General features: G+C 51.1%; 1 protein-coding gene across 1 annotated transcript; it reads left to right on the top strand.

The window, feature by feature from the left end:
- The first annotated feature begins 6,987 nt into the window (after nt 1-6,987).
- Nkx2-5 (NK2 homeobox 5) lies at nt 6,988-10,709 on the top strand. Its single transcript, XM_048436049.3, has 2 exons — nt 6,988-8,282; nt 9,688-10,709. Exons 1-2 carry the CDS (start codon nt 7,952-7,954, stop codon nt 10,308-10,310), a joined length of 954 nt encoding a protein of 317 aa, XP_048292006.2. The 5' UTR covers nt 6,988-7,951; the 3' UTR covers nt 10,311-10,709.
- Nucleotides 10,710-15,191: the final 4,482 nt, after the last annotated feature.

Here is a 15,191-nt window from a genome sequence, read left to right as displayed (position 1 = left end):
AGAATGTACTGCTTCAAGTCTGTGACTGACCTTGGACCGACTAACCGGAAAGGGTTCATTAAAATTGTCAACGTTTTCTCTATTACTCGGGACTTTTTCAACGTGCTCAGACTCACGGGACAGTATACTTACTAGCTTGTTGGTTGCATTCCAAACTTGCTATGTCTTATTTAAATAGATCGTGGTCAACACTTGGACGGCATACGGGGCTCCTGAGGCCAGTCCCCAACACTGGACGGAAACAAGTCGACTTTAAAAAAATATAAAAGCCTTGAGTAAGAATGCTGGGAGCTGAGAGGCTTGTCATACTAGCTCCCCCTCCCCACAGTTGTTTGTTTTTTACAACAAGGTACCTATTTAAAAATAAAGGTAGTCACTGGCCCAACTGTTTTATCCATTGCTAAGGAAACCAACCCAGCAGGACAGGGTACAGGCTTCCACTGCAGGTATAGGAAGCAACCCAGATCGCTCAGGTCCACAAAATTTTTTGGAAAGAGATACTGTTGGTTTCGACTTTGTTTTCTTGTTCTCTCTCTCTCTCTCTCTCTCTCTCTCTCTCTCTCTCTCTCTTGCTCTCTCTCTCTCTCTTGCGCTCTCTCTCTCTCTCTCTCTCTCTCTCTCTCTCTCTCTCTCTCTCTCTCTCTCAGAAGACCCCAGGATTTTTCTGGTGGTTCTGTATGGTGATCCTATCTCTTCTAGGAACCTAGGGCAGTGAGGCTGAGCAGTAAAAGGCTGGCGAGTGCTGTGTCCCCGCTACTGCAAGCGGCAGCTCGATCCCGCTCTAAGCGAAGGCAAAGAGGGAGCAAGTCATTCTGTGGAAGACTGGGGTGGCACCTCTCTATCTGAAATCCTCTCCAAGTGAGAAAGTGGAATATGAAAGCAGTGTCCCTACGGGGTTGGGGTTCAAGAAGTCCAAAGTTGAGAGACCTCTGAAGAACCATGACAGGTAGAAGAGTCTAAGACCAGGGGCCACAAAAGTTCCCACTGTAAACAAGGAGAGCGTGTGTGATACATTTCTACTTACTGCTTCCTGTACTCCAAGATAGGGAAGAATCAGATCAATCTTGTTAGGAAGTCTCTAGCACTAGCTGTGGTTCAACAGGAGCTTCCCACTCACCCACTCACTCAGGGAAGGATGGACCAATAGGCCTAAGCAAGAGGCTTCCAAGGCCTCTTCCAGCTGGGGCAGTACCTGGGTGTGGGAGAGGGGCAGGTGACCACACCTTTTTGACCAGCCTCCTTTTCGCTCTGTGGAATCTCGCCACCATACCCTCAGGTGCACTGACAGATGTGTGGTCAGCCGGTATGCCTTCAGGTGGGCTCTTGGGACGCGGAAATCCACTTCAGGAAAAAGCTAGAAGGCAGCTTTGCTAGAGGGTGACCGGGATCAGATTCTGCTAGACAAAGACCACACACACACACACACACACACACACACACACCTTTGGAGACCTTCCTGATCCACCACGAAGAGTTCACTGGACAGCCACTTGGGCCCTCTGCACAAACTGCACTCACCTTTGATCTTAAAAATTCCAGGAGAAGAAAAGCGCATAAATTTACATTTTTAACAGGTGCTTCCTAGGATTCTGGTCCAGATATTTCCACAGCTCTAAAAGTACCAACAAAACCCTGCTCTCCTGGAGTTACTATAGGACAGTCAGTGTGACGTTTACTTCTAGATCCTTCCCCCAGTTTTCTTCCTTCGAAGCTTCCTTTAATATTTTGCTAATCATTAATTTTTTAAAAATCTATAAAGTACAGCACAGGTGTAGTGGTTCACACCTGTTATCCCGGTGTTTAGGAGGCTGAGGCTGGAGGATTGCTGTGAGTTCGAAGCCAGGCTTGGCTACAGAACACCAACCAGCAACAAAAATGGATAGTAATAGTGGAGGACACATGTAATCTCAGGACTTGGCAGACAGGAGATTCGGAGCTCAAGGCCAGCCTCGTAAAACCCTGCCTCAGACCTAATTGATTAATTAATTAATAAGTACTGGTGGCTGGTCTTGGTCAAAGGTGGTTGCTAACATGCCTGAAGATCTGAGTTCATGCAAGGAGAGAGAGAGAACTCCAGCAAGGTGTCTTCTGACACACCGCACACACATACATGTAAACGTGACACACCGCACACACATACATATAAACGTGACACACCACACACACATACATGTAAACGTGCAATAAATAAATAAAATCCAAGTGTTGCTCAGTGGTAGAGGACTTACCTGCAACCATAGAGCACTGGAAAGAAAAGGGCTTGCCCATAGCTTGTTTGGATATATGAAGTATCATAAAATGTACTCATGCTGACAAATATTTTTCTTTCTCTCCTAGGTCTGCAGTTCTATAGGTATAATGGGACTTTTAACCAGTCCCCAAGATAAATAGACTGGGTTGTTTCTTAAATAAGTAAATAATGTGCAAAGAATTTTATTTGCATACACGTGTGTCTCTGCAAATAGAGACCGGAAGTGAAAATGTTCCCTCAAATGACTTGTTCATTTTACATGTTGACAGAACCAGACTGCTCCAGAGAGGGCTTTCAATTTACTGTTCCCCATGCAGAAAAGTCACTCAACAGAGACAACCAACCCTGAGCATCAAGCTCAGGCCTCAGGAACGCTGGGCAAGCCCCCATCCATTCGACTATGTCCACAGTATAATTCAGGATGCACAGTTTTTCTAATTTTGCTCAACTTTATCATTCGTTGGGAAGCCAGGGATACCAAATTTCTCACATTTGTCAGTCCAATATATAAAGTATTTATCCCTCTGATTTAGTTATCATTTCTTAACTTTTTTCTTTCTTATTTACTTCCTTCCCTTTTCTTCCAGCAAGATCCTTGGCCAATTTTCCAATTGCTCTGTTAAGTAATTTTCTTATTGACTCACCAGATCTCTTTCTGTGTATAATATTAAAATTCATAATTTTCTCATGTATTTCTAGCATTTTCTCTCTGGGTTATTTTTTTCCTTGGTTCTATTTATGATATTTTTGGCAATGGCTTTTAATGTACTCTTGTATGGCTTCTCAATGTTTCAACCTCCTTATTCACCCTCAGAAATAAGCAAACACTCCAAATTATTGTCCTTATCATGAATACCATGTAGAAATCATCATGTGTACATTGTGTGTGAGTTCAAATGTAGGTGTTCCATGGTGCAATTGTGGAGGTCAGATGACACCATGGTCTCTGAGAATTCCGGGCAGGGCAGGCTTGCTCAACCAGCACTTTTACCCACCTGGTCAGTGTGGGTGAAGGGGAAGAGAAAATCAGGCCAAATGCCCCAAAGGGAGTTGACTCCGGAGCCTTTGGAGGCAGGTGGGAGTCCTGACTTCTCTTAGACAGACCTGCAGTCCTTTACCAGGTAGACTGTGCCTCCCTTCTGTGGCTTTCAATTCTTCCTATTACTGGGATAACTTTGCACAGACTGGCCTAAAAACAGCATGCATAAGGCTGCTCTCGGTCTGGCTCAGCTGGCCTACAGCCTTGTACGTTGGGGCAGTGGAAGCCAAAAACCAGGCTAGCAATCGGGATCTCGACGATGTGGAGTTAGTAATCCCAAGGCCCTACCCGATGACCTAGAAAGCAAGACTGTTAGTAGACACTGTGAGTTCAGCACGAAATGAAAATCTGGTAACTTTTTTAAAAGCTAAGAATTGGGCTACAGCAAGAACAGGATATTGCTGGAAACTCAGTCCACACTGGAGGATTGAAATTAGAGAGAAAAGAGGAAGATTTTTCGCAGTCTGAGAAGGTAGGAGTGGGCTGGAGAATAGCAAAAGGCGAAAACACCCGAATGTCAACCAACTAAGGAACTAATAAACAAAAATGGGATATCTACGCAGCTGAATACTATTTAGCTGCTAAAAGGAACAAAGCGCTGGTAAACACCATAGCGCGAGAGAACCTGGGAAACGTGGCTTGCCAAATGAGATATACCAGACAGAAAAGGTCACATATTATATGATTTTGTTTGTATGAACCACTCAAGAGAGGCAAATCCATAGAGGGGGAAAGTAGATTAGCGGTAACTGGGGCTGAGAAGGGGAGAGGGGGAGGTTGATGACTGAAGGTTGGGGGAGTTCTTTAGAAGTGATGAAAAATCTCAAATCGACTGTCCGTGTATGGTGAATGAATTATATATAAATAAGCCCTTACCAAAAAGCAGGGGGGAGAAAAGGAAGTAGTTGCATCTCAAATTCATGCTCTCTCTCTCTCTCTCTCTCTCTCTCTCTCTCTCTCTCTCTCTCTCTCTCTCTCTCTTCCTCTCCCTCTTCTTCCTCTCTCCCTCTCCTCTGTATTCACCTTCTGTAGAAGAGTATGAGGAGACTCGCAGTTCCTCTTCTCTGGGAGCGGGGAGGTGGGGGGGGGGGCGGGTAAGGTGGGGAGGGGTGGGGAGTGGAGTGTGGGACGACTTGCTTCCTTCCCATTGACAAATAGGAAAACAAGCCCAGCTCTAGAGTCAGTAAGCCCAATGGTCATAGTCGCTTCCAGCCTGGGTAGCCTTGAGCAATTCACTCCCTCCTGTGGCCTCATCCTTTTAGCCAGGTGGTGGGGTCTGAGGACTCTAGCAAAGCACCTCTAGCGAAGGTGGGCTGGGTACCTGCAGCCGGGACGTCCCTCGATGCAGAGCCGGGAGGCACTGCGCGACCCGCGGGAAGGCAGGCCGGGCCAGGCCGGGAGGCGGCCGCACTGCTCATCCATCAGCCGGACGAAGAGCAGAGTCGCGCTCTCAGCCCTCTGTTTGCTTTCTCGCCAATTATTGCCGCGCCGCGGCCCCTTTGTTGATACAGTAGTCCGAAAAAGTGCTAATGTTCATTTATCAGGGGGCCCGCCGGGGACTCCCTAGAGTTGCGATTCTTCCCAAAATATAAACACGGGGCGAGCGTCCCAGACAGAAACCCCCATCTGTTTCCCCAGTGCGGGCCAAGAGAGCGAGGCGTTGTTGAAGATAAAGCTACGGATAACGCCGCCTGTCTCCAATGGACGTCTCCCTGGCGCATTAATGACATTCCGGGTGATAGTTGCAGCTTATCTTTCAATTAATCATATATACCTTTCGCGGCCGGCGCTGCTGATTGCAGGAAGGTGGGGGGGCGTGCGGCTCGGGGCCGCGATGATCGCTTTTCAATCAATAATTTATTTGCGCAGAATGTGCTGGAGCTACCCCGAAATTTGACTAATCCTAAAGCACCAAGTCTTTAAAAGGCCAAGAAATAGCCCCGCAGATTTTTCGCTGTCTTCTCCAGGCTCCTTTTTCTCTGTCCCTTTCGGCTGTGTGTTTGACCAAGTGTTTGCTTGCCACCAGGTTGAGTCAGCCCCCTTAGCAAGAAAGACGCGCCCTTCCCAACCATTGTAACTTCTGTTTAAGTAATAATAATAATAATAATAACAAATTATTATTATTATTATATACATACATACATACATGTATACATTCCTTCGGTACTGGCTTGAAGACAGCCAGGACTGAAGCCAAGTTGGAAAGTGCTCTGGACAGTTCTTTGCGGAAACCCCCACCGGTCACCCCAATTCTATTTTATGTATTTATCTCACTCTGTCCTGCTTTGTCTCCGGAGAGAAAGGCCAGGGTCCTTTCACCAAGGTTGTAGGGGGTGGGAGAGTCACTGATTTTGTTGAAATTAGAAGGGTTTTCTTCCTTTTTCTTGACACCTGACCCACAGATCTGTCAGCTTTGGGAGCCCTTATATCCGAAAACAAGTGACCGATCCTCACCATGTTGATTTGCAAAGGAAATGCTCCGCTTCTTCAGAACTATCTTTTAAAGAAAACTTAAAATAGGGATCCCGGATGCAGCCCCGATGTGTACCCCTCCCCATTAAATGGTAATATTTCAGGCGACGGCTCACACTAATCTTTCAAACTGTCATCGCGATCCGCAGGGCCAGCCGATTCACTTAACAGGGCTCCCAGGACCCTCGCCCCAAGCTGTTTTCAGCGAGACATTTAATTGAATCGGATGTGGCTCGTTTGCCAGACGTCACCGCCTGGGTGATAGGCATTCCATCCAACCCACAGAAACCAATCTTCAAAAGCAAGGAGGATCCATCTAGGTTGGCTCAGGGCAGTAGCTGTAAAGTGGCCAAAAGCCTCAGCAAGAGGTGGGGGAAACCTGGAAAGGTGCAGACTGACCGACCATCGAGGGGGAATACACTGGAAGGTGGGGGAGTGGAGAAACAGAGGTCGGTGGGCTTTGAGCCCCCACATCTTTGGGAAGGCTTCCTCTGCAGTTGGAGCTAGCAGCTTCAGAAAGCTCTGTGGTCCTTGGGTTGAGATCTTATGATGGCTGCCAAGTCTGCCGCTGAAGGTTGAAGCCTGGAATTGGTTTCCTGGGCCAGCAGCTTTATAGTCTGTTTGGAGCTGGGCTTTCCTTCTTCCTCAGTTGAAGGCCCAAGGCCTTGAGAGTTTAGGTTTGATGAAAGAGACCCAAGTCAGGCCTATGCTGGCTTCAGTATGGCCCAGATGGTGCCAGTGCTCCCCAATGGTCCACTGTTCTGCCAGGAGGCACGGTTTACATTCTGAACTGACATAATTTTACCCCTCTGGGCTTTGGGCCCATTACTTAGGAGAGACTTGTTTAGCTAACCTTTGACCCTATACACACACCCCTTTTTCTATTCTAAGAGCCTCTTCTGGGGTGGCCAACTAGCCCTCCAAATCCTTTGCTTTCCCTGCCTATGCTCTTACAGCAGCAAGCTTTACCATGCGATGAAGGGGAAGCATTTGCTCTGAGGCCCTGTGTCTTCTCTTTCTGACATTATAGCTGGATAAAGCTCCAGTAGGGCACGTGGGGGTTGGGGGTGAGGGTTCTGGGAAGGCCCAAGTGTTCCTTAGATCCAGTTGGTTCTACTAGGACAAAACTTGGGCTCCTTTAAGCCCTGACAGGAGCACCATGGGACTGAAAATGCCTCTCCACCTGCCTTGCCCTGCACCCTGCCCTGTGGAATGAAATCCTTGGTAGCCCCTTGGAGCTTGGAGCTAAAGAGTCTGGGAATCTTGTCGGGGGCCGAGGAGGAAGGGGAAAGAAATGAAGCAGCTTAGGCTGCAGGAGAGGCGGGGCACACACCAGAAGACAGCTTCTCTTGGGGAGCCCAGTGGAACCTAGGTTGACTTCCTCACTAAAGAGTTGAGCCCGTGGTGAATGGTTCTCCTGGGACAGGCTTACACAACTTAGTCTACTTCAGGTGGCCACTCCCACCCCACAATTAGCCACTTCACCTTTCCATTCAGCTTGACTTGCTCAGAACCCCTTAGGGCCTGCCTGGGATTCTGAGTGGAGATTGGTCCTGCAGGTCAAATTAAGTACCCTCACCCCCCAAATTCTCAAGTTTGTCTGTTATCAGCCCAGAACAATGGTCTCCTTTGAGCTTCTCTTCCTATGCCGGCTATTCTCAGCCAGACTTCAGTAATCAGTATTTTAGCGACAGTCTTGATTCCTGTAAATGGACCCCCAGTCCATCTTCACTAGCCCACTCAGTGATGGGTGCAGAGGAATATTTTTTCAAACCCCAGACCCAAATCAAAAGAGTCAGGTATTTTCTTTGAGTGCTGGGGTTTTCAGGCTAATGAGGAGCAATCTCCTGCAGGGGTCGGAGTCTCTTCCAAATATGTCACGGCCCCTTTAAAAAAGCTGGGCAGGATTTTTTCCCCCAACCCTATGTCTATATTAGGTGACGCAGAACTGCCCGTCGCTCCTGTCATCGAGGCCCCTGGCCCAATGGCAGACTGAGTCCCCCTGCTCCGTCCTACTCCCGCCTCTTCTGCCCCTGGTGCTCCGCGCGCTACCTGCTGCCCCGCCACATCCAGGGCAGAGAGGCGGGTGCGCGGGCGAGTGGCGGGCACCATGCGGGGAGGCTGTCCCCGGGGGTGGGCAGCGCCACTCTCTGCCGCCCACCTGGCGCTGTGAGACCAGCGCCGCCACCATGTTCCCCAGCCCTGCGCTCACACCCACGCCCTTCTCAGTCAAAGACATCCTGAACCTGGAGCAGCAGCAGCGCAGCCTGGCCGCTGGGGACCTGTCTGCGCGCCTCGAGGCCACCCTGGCGCCCGCCTCCTGCATGCTGGCCGCCTTCAAGCCAGAGGCCTACTCCGGGCCCGAGGCCGCAGCGCCCAGCCTGGCAGAGCTGCGCGCAGAGCTGGGCCCCGCGCCTTCGCCCCCCAAGTGCGCTCCTGCCTTCCCAGCCGCCCCCACCTTTTATCCTCGGGCCTACAGCGACCCTGATCCGACCAAGGACCCACGAGCGGATAAAAAAGGTAAGAAGCCCAAGCCCTTCCCTTCAGGAATCGCACTCACGCTCAACACCCTGGGTCAAGAAACCCAGGCCAGGCAGAAGAGCATCTGGGCTGAAGCTGGGCACAGAGTTTGGAGTTTAAGATTCCGGGTTGTCTAGTACCTTCTCTCAGACAATCGGAAGTTTAGAGGAAAGGCCGAATTTAGAGGGTCAGGAAAAAGAGAGAGGGAAAATATTGTTTTCGGCCTACAGAGCCCCAGTTGATTGGGGCCTTGCTCTTCGGTCTGTTACCAAGTTAAGCTATCTAGCGATTCGCGGTAGAACAATTTCTATCGGAGGGTTAAAAACCTCCTTTGTATTTACGGGTATTTTGAGACACTGAGAACTGCTTAACAGAAAGTTCAGCCCGCGGGTTCTGGGCCTTTAGTAGCCCATCCTGCCTTTCTGAGCCTTTCCTTCTTTGTGCCAGGGGAAAAAAAAAGGAGTCTGGAAACAGGGCCGTTATTTTAAGAGGCGATGCTGTGGACCTCAGGAGTTGGGTTTGGCTCTGTTTCTCCAGCACTACTTTCAGGCAGGACCACTCAAAAGTTCTCTTCTGGGAAAATATTAGAAAATATGGAACAAACGAAGACGCTAGGGAGCAGAGAGAAGGCTTCCGAAAGGGGCTGTATACAAGAAGTCTTAGAGTAAAGGAGACTGTCTGGCCTGCTCGCCGAAGGCAGGCACACTGGTGGAGACCCAGGCGCTGCTCCGGTTGTCTGGGCAAAAGCCTGGGGGACCCAATGGCTTCCTTGAGCTAGGAAAGCATTCGTAGATTTCTCTAGGATCGGAGAGAATTCTGGTTCAGGAACATTCGAGGAGGACTAGAATTGATTGCTACCAACTCACTCCCAACTCACTCGGATCCTGAAGAGTCGTTGTAGAGTAGAGGCCTCTGTCTCAGTTCCCGCCACGGTTACTGGGAGGTCGGGAAGTCGCACAAACACCAGCTGGCAGCCCCACTGGAGCCCTCCGAACTTTGGGTCTTCTAGATCTTTAATTGTTTGATTAAAGGTAAACTGACCACCACCGAGAGTCAAACCGAAGTATCGCTGATGTAATTCACCCCCCGAGCGTCGTTATGATTGCATTTTCTTTGCATCCAGAAAAGCTAAGCCACAGACTGCACTTAGAACGCGAACTACCGGGGGCGGGGAGGCGGCAAGATTTCTCTTGTTTCGTTTTGTCCTGCAGCACGTAGGGTGTCCACACTACTAAGGCTTTTCCCAGACGCGCAATTGCACCAACATCGAACCGGGTGCATTCGGCAGTGAGCCGAAACCGAGCTGGGCGCCCCACGCAGGACAGGGCGGCAACCCCACAAGGGTCCTGAGCTCCTGGGCTTGCCGCTCTAACCGACTATCTCTCCGCCTCTCCTCCCCCTTCAGAGCTGTGCGCGCTGCAGAAGGCGGTGGAGCTGGACAAGGCCGAGACGGACGGTGCCGAGCGACCACGCGCGCGGCGGCGGCGAAAACCACGCGTGCTCTTCTCGCAGGCGCAGGTCTACGAGCTGGAGCGGCGCTTCAAGCAACAGCGGTACCTGTCCGCTCCCGAGCGCGACCAGCTGGCCAGCGTGCTGAAGCTCACGTCCACGCAGGTCAAGATCTGGTTCCAGAACCGGCGCTACAAGTGCAAGCGGCAGCGGCAGGACCAGACTTTGGAGTTGCTGGGACCGCCGCCGCCGCCCGCGCGCAGGATCGCCGTGCCGGTGCTGGTGCGCGACGGGAAGCCCTGCCTCGGGGACTCGGCGGCCTACGCGCCCGCCTATGGCGTGGGTCTCAACGCCTATGGCTACAACGCCTATCCCTACCCCAGCTACGGTGGCGCGGCCTGCAGCCCTGGGTACAGCTGTGCCGCCTACCCCGCCGCGCCCCCCGCCGCGCAGCCCGCCCCCACCGGCAACGGCAACTTCGTGAACTTCGGCGTCGGGGACTTGAACGCCGTGCAGAGTCCCGGGATGTCGCAGGGCAATTCGGGCGTGTCCACGCTGCACGGCATTCGAGCCTGGTAGGGAAGGGACCTGCCTGGGGCGCCCGGGACCGACTTCCACTTTTAGAAGGGCGATGACTCCGGGGAAGGAAAGGCTCCCACTAAGACCGGTCCCTGGGATTTCATAAGCACCCTTATGCTGACCTGGGAACTTTCTCCGCTCCATCCCTTTGTTCCCCGGTGCGTTGACGCAGCCTGGTGTCTCGGTCCCGGGAGAGTCCTTTCAGGGCCACAGGTACCCCGGGACGGATTCCACACTGGGCCCCGGAGCCCGGGCACGCGGGCCTAGAATCCCGGGGCCTGTGCCGGGCGCCCGGGCCCTGGCTGCCTTGCCGCCGCCCACCCACCCGTATTTATGTTTTTACCTGTTGCTGTAAGAAACGCGAATCCTTTTCCCATTAAAGTGAGTGCGCTGACGCCACACTCGTGCTTCTTTTAGGATTTCCGAGCACAGAGGTCGCCTCCAGGTCTCAGGCGCATATCACTGGACAAATCCATAAAACCTCTGCGGCTGAAAGCTAACGCACCCAGCGCCCCTCGTTAGGCATTTTCTGAGGTCGCCTCGTATTTTTAAAGGGGGCGACCTGTTTTCAAGGTTAGCCGCAAAGGGAGCAAGAGGTTTTACAAGTCGCCTGTGTGCAAATAGGTGTAGCCTAAGGGATCAGTTTCTTCTCCTTTCAGAGCGGGAGAGCGCCTGAGGGAGCCCAACCTCAACTCCTTAAACCCTAAACGCGGCCTACACGGTTTCTGTTCTTAGAGGGGAGGAGAGCACACCAGTAAGTGATCTGACTCAACACCGCAGCTGGTTTTACAGAAGGAAGAGCCAAAGGCCCTTGTCCAGGTTCCCCTTGGTTCTGCTCTCCATGGAAGACCCTGGGGTCCCCTGTCAGCCTCAATAGCTGCCCGGCAAAGCTCCCAGACCCAGTGGGAGATGTGCTCTGAGACTTCAGGATTTCAGGGGGAGACCCTACAACCTGATCAGCACCTTCCCTCGGCAGGCCACCAATTTCATTGTGGTTAACACAAATACCAATGTGTTTTGTTTTTGTTTGTTTTTTCGGATGAAAAAACAGGTTTGGAGAAATGGGTGGAAGCTGACAGTTGTGGGGCTTGCCCACTGCCCCTCAACTTTTTGTGCTAGGGCTCAGACTTTGGCTTCTCTATCCCCTGCACCAAGGGCCAAATAACTAACCTCACCTCCGAAATCAGGATGGGGTCCTGGCTTTGTCCTCACACTGCTCTGGAGCAGTAGCTTGTCGGCCAAGGTCAGTCTCAGTGCCCCTATAGCGCCTTGACATTGCTTGTGGAGTTTAGGACTGGAGCTCTGAAGTGAGCCGGTGATGCCCAGCCTAGCGCTGTCAGGAGTCAACCAAACAGCTTGCTTGCCAGTCTCATCTCCTAAATCCATAGTGGACCAGATGACTGCAGTGCTGCCTCTTAGGGTCCTAGAGAATGCCGGGAAGATGAAAATGCAGTTGCACACAGTTGTCCATGGCAGGGTTCTGGACTGGGCAGTGTGAAGAAAGAGAAGGGTGCACACAGTATGTGCCCTCTCCCACACCTGCAGACCAACACCCGCAGGTCGATGATGCATTCAGCTCAACCGCTAGCCTTCCATTTCCAGGGTCTGAGCTAATCCAACCTGCAGCAGCTGCTGCTTGTACCAACACAAAACCGCAAGTCGACTTAACCCACGATTATTTTTCTATTCTTTTTGTAACTCATCAGTGTGGTTATGAGGTGCGAGTTTTGTAGACGGCAACCTCCTGTCACAATGTCAAAAGGCTGGACATGCAACCTGACAGTGCTTTCAGGGTACTGTACTGCTGCTGTCCAGTGTACGCTTTCAGGGTCTCTGCTGCTGGATGCAAGGCAGTGTGGGCCCATTTCTCAGAGGGATGCACGGAGACTCGTGCCAGCTCAGGGAGGGCAGCACTCTAGCACTGATCAGCCCTGATGCCTAGCACACAGTCTGATTCACAGCCTGAAAAATCCTTCCGGAATCATCTCACTTTTGTAAAGAATAAGTTTTGCCTCTCTGGGTTCTGCAGAACCTTGGGCCTTCTCGGTTTCTTTATTATTCATCTTATAATTGTATGCAATAACATCAGAACAAGATTTTTTTTTCATTTAACATTATACATCATCCCTGCTCTCCGCACTCTCCCCAAGTGCCAGGGATGGTACCCAGAGCTTTGCACACACTAGGCAAGCCCCTTGCTGTTGAGTCACATCCCCAGCATTGAAGAGTTTTTCATGACATCTCCTTTGCAACTACTGTTTCAGGGACAGCGGAAGGCCACCTTTATGTTTGTTTGTTTGGTTGGTTGGTTTTGGAGAAAGAGTTTCTCTGTGTAGCCCTGGCTGTCCTGGAACTCCTCCATAAACCAGCCAGTCTCGAACTCTGAGTTCCACCTGCTTGCAGGGATTAAAAAGGCGTATGCGACCACCACCAGCTCAAGAAAGCTGTGACTAACTGACACCAATGAAAGGGTAGTTCAAAACCAGACCCTGGGGTTGGAGTGCAGGGGAGAACGCTTTTAGTTCTGCAAGCTAATCTATTTTCATTTGCATATTTGCACTCAGTGCTCAAGGTCACAGCTTTTCTGAAAGAGAAACTGCAAATGGTCCCAGAGGCCCCGATTCCAAAGTTGAGGGGATATTATGTAGCAAAGATACAGCTGGACCATTCCGGAGGCTCACAAACCTAGGCAAGGGAATTCCAGGCCTCGCCAGCAGGCTTCTTGCTCTCCTTGGCCAGTAAAGTACGGTTTTCTGAGCCCTGTGGAGAAGCACTGCCAAGGTTTTCAGTCCCGGAATCAAGGCTCTCCTGAGTCAGGACGGTGCTAAAGGAACACAGCACAGCATCACCCAGTCTTCCCTCCCAGGCAGTGGGTGTTAGCTGTTGTAGGCCAGTTGTTATATAACCGATGTGTGCAGGATAAGAAAATTTAGCCAGGAGGGAAAACATGGGAAGCCAGAGGCAGAGCTCAAACATGGGGAGGCGCAGGCACGCCATAGGTCTCCTGCCAGTGGTGGCAGTGAAGAACACAGTAAACTAGTTTCGTTTATTAAAAAAAAAAAAAACACTCAAATGGACCATGTGTAGTTTAAAAATATTCTGAGAAAAATAGGGGCAGTAGAGGAGGTGAGTTCATACTGAATTCCTACCCCACCAGTCCCAGGGAACACTCCCTGACTTAATTTGAATAACTCCACCTTCTTTATTAATATTGTCATTAGTTGTTTTGTGTGTGTGTTTGTATGTGATACTGTTTGAGGGCAGCCATGTAGGTGTCACCACACATGTGTGGAACCCTAGGTTCCTGGGATGTAGCTCAGGTCCTAGGCCTTGTCCTCCTGACCCTGCCTTCTCATTTTGCTTAAATTGCTCCAGAAGCTGACAGCAGGTTGTATATCTAAATACCAGTATTTAGACAAAGAGAGGGGTCCTTCAGCCCCAGACCTGAGAAGCACCCACATGTGGCCCCTCAGGTCTCCAAGAACACATTCTTCCCTGCTTTCCCTGTTTTTTCCCCAAACTCTCCTCACCCCAGCAGGTCTTGACTGGAGACAGCAGCCCCATGGTCCACACTGGGCTCTTGGAGAAAAAAGCCTATGACCTAATGTCATTTAGTCATAGCGGTGACTATTAGCCCTCTTAAGAGTGCTGGGGAAACAGGTGAGAACGTCTTTCCCTTCCCTGGAAGGAGCAGGAACTTGCCCAAGAGAGCACAGCTAGAGTCTGGTTTTAAATCCCAGCAGCCCAGCTCCAGGGCCCAAGAGTCAGGCACCAGATCAAGCACTGCTCAGAGCTGGCAAAGAACAAACACCAAACAGGCCGTTCAGTCAGTTATGCAACACAGGAATGAGATTAGCTCCTGCCTAGGAAATTTCCTCATGGGAGCTTACAAACCGTGAAGCATCTCAGGGGGAAAGCATGACACTCCAGCCCCATCTCCTGCTCCCTCACCTCACATCTTCTGGTACAGGCTGGGGGTGCGGCAGGGTGGTGGTGGTAACTGCTGACCCTGCACATCTCTGCTGTCATCTTCCAAGGAGGAAACTGTCACCCAGATAGGCTAAGGACGTCACCTGCCTAAGGTCATTCAGGTTTGGGTCCAGAAGTTTTCCAGGAGAACCAACTTCCAAGACACTCAAAGTCATCCTCAAACTTCTCTGAAGACACACACTGCCCTGAAGTCCCTGCCTGCTCAGCTGCATGAAGGATCCCTAGGCCAGACCGAGGCTCTGTTGATGACCAGGTGTCCTGGTCGTGGGCTCCAGCTCTCAAGCTAGGAAAATTTGGAGTCAGATTTCTAGGTCCTGCTTCTTGGTGACTCTATTCATTGTGACCCAGGGCAGAGACACAGCCTGGCAGCCCTCAGGACCCTAGGGAGTGGAGAGAGAGAGAGGAAGAGAGAGAGAGAGAGGACGTGCCTTGGCACCCTGCAGTAAGAGAAGAAAGGGAGACCCGGCTCAAGGCGGCTCACAGTGTCAGTGTTCCTTGAGGCTTTATTGCACAGTAGAAGGAAAGTAAGACTTTCAAAGGTCTTGTCTCTGGCCCTGGCCCTACATCCAGGAAGTGGCTAAGTGGAAGGCTGATACAGCAAGCCAGCTGCTTCCTGGCACACCATCCAGCCTCCAGCAAGGCCTGGCTGAACTTCAACTTGGTGACAACCACACCTGGCGCAGGTTGGCTCTGTTGATCCTACTGTCAGGGGTTTCTACACCGATGGTGGGGTGAATGGGGGGGGCTCTCATTGCCAGGGTTGTCCTTGGAAATCTTGTACAACCTCTCATGGGAAACATGGCTCCCTGGTGATCTTACTGTAGACACCTCCTGGGCAATTAAAGGCAGAGTTGGGGTCGGAGAGATGACTCAGTGGTTAAGGTCACTGCT

Source organism: Myodes glareolus, chromosome 9, assembly GCF_982192425.1.
Source record: "Myodes glareolus chromosome 9, mMyoGla1.1, whole genome shotgun sequence".
NCBI lineage: Eukaryota > Metazoa > Chordata > Mammalia > Rodentia > Cricetidae > Myodes > Myodes glareolus.
This window is presented reverse-complemented; position numbering and strand designations above follow the sequence as displayed.

Bases quoted from the DNA above. Each gene is read 5' to 3' on its own strand.
- Nkx2-5 (XM_048436049.3), top strand. From the start codon at position 7,952: ATGTTCCCCAGCCCTGCGCTCACACCCACGCCCTTCTCAGTCAAAGAC. The intron at 8,283-9,687 runs GTAAGAAGCCCA...CTCCCCCTTCAG, and splicing joins CCCACGAGCGGATAAAAAAG to AGCTGTGCGCGCTGCAGAAG.